Below are 6,000 nucleotides of genomic sequence, written 5' to 3'. Positions count from 1 at the left end.
AAAAAAAAAAAAAAAAAAAAAAAAAAAAAAAAAGAGAGAGAACATATAAAGAAACAAATCAAGTGCAAAGGAAAGTCCATCAGAATCACAGCAGATTTTTTAATACAAACCCTCAAGTCATGGACAGCCCAGAGCAAGGTATTTCAAGCTTTAAAAGAAAACAATCTCCAACCTAGAGTGGTGTATCCTGCAAAACTCTGTCAAAATTAATGGGGAAATAAGATACTTCCGTGACAAAGAAAACCTGAGAAACTTCATGAATACCAAACCAGCACACCAAACATTTCTAAACAATATCCTAGAAAAAGCCAACGAAGGCCACAACTCCATGAGGCCCAACAGAGCAAATCCATCAGGCAAGGCCAGAAATTAAAGGGGGGGGGATAAAAAAGAGCCAACAACAGAAAAATAACATGGTGATGATAAGTCAATACAGATCAGTTATAACCATCAATGTTAACGGCCTCAATTCACCAATCAAAAGATGTAGACTGGCAGAATGGATTAAGAAGCAAAATCCAATAATATGGTGTATCCAAGAAATGCACCTAGTTTAAAGAGAAACTCATAAAGTAAAAGGATGGAAAACAGTTCTCCATGCGATAGGAACCAGGAAAAAAGCAGGGGTAGCTATCTCATTTGCAGACAAAGTAAGTTTCAAACCAAAGCTAATTTAGAGAGACAAAGAAGGTCACTACATCCTTGTAAAGGGAACAATCCAAGAGGAAGAGATGACAATCACAAATATATGCACCAAATACTAATGCCCCCAACTATACAAGACAAATATTAAGGGACTTGAAAAACCAAATAAGCACTAATACAATTGTAGTGGGGACCTCAATACACCACTGTTACAAATAGATCATCTAGACAAAAAAAAAAAATCAACAACAAAATACTAGAACTGAATCAAGCTTTTGAACAAATGGACTTAATACACATCTATTGAGTGTTCCACCCCACAAAATCAGAATACACATTTTTTTTTGGCTGCACATGGGTCATTCTCCAAAACGTGGATGCATATTGAGGCCATACTCTTAAGTGAAATTAATAGGACACACACGTGTAAATACTGAATAGTTTCTCTGGTGTGAAAATCTAAAAGTATAAATAAGGATCAAAATGTATAACTGATATTGTGTAATAGGAAGAAAAGTTCTAAAGGAGCAGGGGAAGTGGGAGGGGTAGGGGAAACTTAAGAAAGGAAAAGAAAATATAAGAAAAGGAAAAACATGGAAACAAAGTCTTTGTAAATAGGTAGGGTGGAGGGAGTGAAGAGAGGGCAGGGTGATGGGGAAAAAATAAGAACCAAGATAGGTTATGTAAAGGCATAAGTTCCCAATTATTAATGTAACTGTCCTGCATATCTAAATTATACCAAGAAACCTAATGGGAAAGAAAATAAAATATATAAAGAACTAAAAAAAAAAAAAAAAAAATTAGCTCTCCCAAAATAAAAGACCTAATAAAAAAATGGGCAACCGAAATGAAAAAGTACAAATGGCCAATAAATACATGAAAAAACAAAATGCTCATGGTCATTGGCCATCAGAGAAATGCAAATGTAAACCATACTGAGTGAGATACCATCTCACTCCAGAAAGAATGGCTCATCAAAAAATCCAACAAACGCTGGCGATGACTGTGTAAAAAGAAACGCTCTACTACAATGCTGGTGGGCATGTTATAGCTTGTATCTAGAGGTTCCTCCCAAAGCCTCACATGCTCATATGTGGGGCTTTTCAGGTGTCTGGATCTAGCCTGAATGAATACAGATTAAGGGTGTGTGATGACTAAGTTAGTGGACTGCCTGGTTTAGCGTAGTTTTTGTAGCTAATGGGAAGGCTCACCCTGGGTGGGACCAACCGACAGGCTCGCAGCTTGGATGAGACAAAACAGAAAGGAAGTCTTGCTGTTGCCGCTGCTGCTGCTTCCTGCCACCTCCCATGCCATGCCCCTCTGCCATGCTGCCCTGTTTTATCCGTTATCTCTGAAGAAAGAGGAATGCCAATGGATGCTAGATAAACTGTCTTCCTGGCTGTGAAACTGCACTTAAATCAAGAGACCTGTAGCAATGCACTAAACTCCCCTTTCTCCCTGCCTCAAATCCTCCATCTCGTTCATCTGCCACTCCACTGTTCCCAGGTTATCAACATGACAACAGTCTCAGAAGCCCAAGACCAGGACTAGGGTCCTACTTAAACATCTGAGGTTTTGTGAGTGTGTGTGTGTGTGTGTGTGTGTGTGTGTGTGTGTGTGTAGTGTGGTTTTATTTGAGATAGGGTCTCACTATGCAGTTCAGACTGGCCCGAACTCACTATGTAGCACAAGTTGATCCTCTTGCCTTAGCCTCCCGAGTGCTGGAATACAGGCATGCCCCACCACACCCAGGCTAAACATCTGAGTTTGCAGCAGACATCGTGTACCTCTGTACCAAGATCTGCAAAAGCTCCTCAGACCACACACATATACTCTTGGCAATAGTTTCCCAGCTTCTGATTGATGCTGGAGACAGTGAAATGCCAGACTTCCCCTGCCCTGGGCCTCCCTGCTTCTCATCTCTCTCCTGTTCCCCCACACTCGGCTACAGTTACTTACTTCTGTGAACACATCCAGCGCGGCTCCAGCACACTGACCCGACTGCAGGGCCCGCAGCAGGGCCCCTTCATCCACAATCCCTCCTCGGGCACAGTTCACCACACGCACGCCCTTCTTGCACTGGGCAAAGGTGCTGTCATTCAGTAAACCTGGAAAAAAGAGAAGAGCAGATGGCTGCAAAGGCACCTGGATTCCACATTGGCAGGGCTCCAGAGGCCCTGTCTTCCTTTGAACCAGCTCCTGCCTGAGGCCTCTTCCTGCTGGTCAGCTGCTTCTCTGTTCTAACCCCTTCCTTCCAGACACTTAGAGGCAGGAGTTCCAGGTTCTAGATCTGGGTACAGTCAGATTAGAAACATACTGGACATTCTGGAGATGTGAAGACTTTCAGTGGGCCCAAAAGATCAAAAACTTCCTTCAGGGGCTCTGGGAAGAATCCACATGGGCCACTGCTTGAACATGCATCAAGCTCCAGTAATAATAGTACTGAATGCATCAGGTATGAGTTATATGAAAGCATCTTACACACAGTGAGTGTTAAATAAATGTTGTCTTTATTAACTATGAACATAGCTTTTTTCTATCTAAACTTTCCATAAGGCCTTTGTAGTCTCCTGCCTGCTGCCACCTCTTGGGAGTTAGCCAATCTCCCTCCCTCTCTCCCTTCCACCCTTCCTTCCTTCCTTCCATTCTAGTGGCCCCTTGGAGGATCCTGTTTCTCCCAACTAGCCCAGACTACAGTTCTTTCTTAGTGCCTCCCCATCCTTACAGCACCCACACACTTTGAGCTAGTTCACCCCTCCTTGGGTGCAGAGGCACCCAACAGAGCCTTTCCCCAAACCTGCTCACCAGTGTCTGCAGAAGGCCCAGACTGAGAGCCCACTCCCTATCTGATCTGTGGCCTCTGTGACCAACCCACAAGGTAGGGACAGACTACCTGTTGTGGAAGGCAGCAGAGGAGTGTGTACAGTGATGAAATCACAGAGAGGCCAGATCTCCTCCAGAGGCAGCTGCTGGACCCCAAAGGAAGCTGAGACTTCTGGAGAAATGACAGGGTCGTACCCTATGGTCTGATCAGATGTATGAGAGAAAAAAGTATCATTGTTAACCATAGCATTGTTATTAACAACAACCATTTATTGAGCGTTTACTACAGTGTAAGCACACACTAAGCTTAATTTGATCCCCCAGTTTAATTCTTACAATCCAATGAAATTGCTGCTGCTCTTCTGCCTGCTTTAGAGCTTAGGGAAGCAGAGTTTGCTCATTTAGGAATGGGCGCAGCCAGAGCAAAGGGAGGCTTGTCTGCCTCAGAGCCTCAACCACAGACAGATGCAGGAGCAGCCCAGGCATGGCCTGACAAAGGGTAGCTTGGAAGCTCTAGGAAAGGAACCCTCAGTGAGGGAAAACGATCATGTGGGAAGCAGTGACATCATCCTAGGGTACTGCCGGGAAATGGACGTGAGAGGGCAGCCACAGCTGGGGATCCAAGGTCCCGGAAAGACACAGGTACACTAAGTATTTAGAAAAAGGGAGGAAGAAGTAATGGAGAAGGCATTGGTGGTACACAAAGGATCAGGAATGAGACAATGTATCATGAGGGCGAAACACAAGAATTGACACCAGCAGAGGGTACAGTTCTTCTCTTTGAAATTTCTCAATGGGGAATAGAATGTCTCTTGTCTTGGAATAATCTCATTTACTGACCAATTTGTATGACCTAGTGTCTAAGATTACATGGAGATATAAATGGCTAGTGGCAGATATTTTCATGGGACATGCTCGACTGGGGCGGGGAGTAAGGACTTGTCCAGGGGATGAGGGTGAGACACAGAGACACCCGGGATGAGGAAGCACCAGGAGAGAACCTTGGTCTGGACTGGCGAGGGAAGGAGTGGGGCCTCCAAATAAGGGGAACTTCCTGGGACCTCTGGAAGTCAGGAAGCTTGACTTTCAAGAGGTAGAAGCAGGCAAGAAGCTCTGGGGTGTAAGTTACATCAGGCTCATGAAACTGACATCAGGTCATCAAATATCAGTGGTAAGGAGAAGAAAGCTCAAACAGAAGAAAGAACTTTATGTTCATAGCCAATAAAGACAAATATTTCTTTAGCATTTACTGTATGTCAAGTGCCTTTCCCTCTTCATGCCTGATGGTTTAGGTAACATTGTTTGCATTGTATGGAAACTGAGAAACTGAAGCACAGGTCACAGAGCTGGCACAGAATATAAGCCAGGTATTCTTGTTAGGTAAAAAGAGTCAAAAACCAGGACCATACCAAGCCTTTATGATGGGGAGAATCTGCCGGGCTGTCTCCAAACAGAGGGGAGAGAGCAACACGGCAGAACAGGGAGCTCCTTTTATAGGAGCTGGGGTGGGGTTGAGTGATGCAGTGGCTAGGGATTGGGGAGCTTGTGACATCACTAGGAGGGGCTCTTGTCATCACTAGTTAGGGCCATCTTAAGGGGAGGGAAAGCTAACAATTGTGACTCCAGAGGCCACCCTCCTCGTGCCCACCTTCCAGACAGGCTGGCAGCTGGACTACAGAAGAGAAGAGGGGAATAAGGGTAAGGTCAGCTTGGGGACCAGGAGATTAGCAACAGGGGTACACTGACTGCCACGAGTAGGCAGTGCAGTCTCACAGGCAGCACAGGGAACCCAGATAAGCCACTCTCCCCAAATCTGAGCCCTCAGGGAGGCCACAGCCCATGTGAGAAAGCGGTGTGCAGGAGACACAAACATGTCTCTTGCATCTAGCGCAGTCTTGGATGCCCTCACGCCAGCCTCAACAGGAGTCCCAGATGAGTCAACATCCAGGCACAGAGGTCTGTCTATCTCTTGCAACAGCAGAGACCTCTCAGCTTCCTGCCTGATCTACCCAGAAGGTTTCACGGAGCTATTTCCAGTTCATCCCTTCTCAGCAACCCTCATTGAGGGGAAAGGCAGAGGTACGAGAGCCATATGATTGTCAAAGGCATCCCACAGATGTCCTAAGGAAAGCGGGGCAGACACCAGGCCCTGCAGCACACCAAAACATATGGGGCACCAGAATGCACTGGGCACCAGAAGCCCTGCCTCAGCTGTTCCAACTGTGTGTCAGGGCACACATCAGGCCCTGGTCCTCACCCAGAATACAGGAGTCAGAGAAATTCCCCTTAACCTTGAGGAGAAGCAACCCAACTTATACAAAAACCCAGGATTAAACAAAACAAAGAAAATGCAGCAGAAAATTTGAACAGTGTTTATCTCTTAGAAGGAAGAATTATTTTTCTTTTGTGATTTCCTTTGCTGCTTAAGATCTCTACCACTCTGTGGTAGAAATTGGAGGAATATAAACATTATTTTAGAATATAATGTAAAGTTGGACTTCCATTTCAAATGCAGAACTTCTGGGAAAGAAA

General features: G+C 45.0%; 1 protein-coding gene across 1 annotated transcript in view; it reads right to left on the bottom strand.

The window, feature by feature from the left end:
• Phgdh (phosphoglycerate dehydrogenase) overlaps positions 1-6,000 on the bottom strand; it is a 39,291-nt gene that overhangs the window by 9,673 nt on the left and 23,618 nt on the right. Inside the window, exons 6-7 of the mRNA XM_010643544.2 lie at positions 3,539-3,671; positions 2,605-2,753 (exon numbers count right to left, since the gene is read on the bottom strand). Of these exons, the coding sequence (XP_010641846.1) occupies positions 2,605-2,753; positions 3,539-3,671 (282 nt within the window). The remainder of the gene's footprint in view (positions 1-2,604; positions 2,754-3,538; positions 3,672-6,000) is intronic.

The sequence above is a fragment of the Fukomys damarensis genome, unplaced genomic scaffold (assembly GCF_012274545.1).
Source record: "Fukomys damarensis isolate Sample0158 unplaced genomic scaffold, DMR_v1.0_HiC HiC_scaffold_33, whole genome shotgun sequence".
NCBI lineage: Eukaryota > Metazoa > Chordata > Mammalia > Rodentia > Bathyergidae > Fukomys > Fukomys damarensis.
Note: the sequence above shows the minus strand (reverse complement) of the source record. Positions and strands in the feature narration are given on the sequence as shown.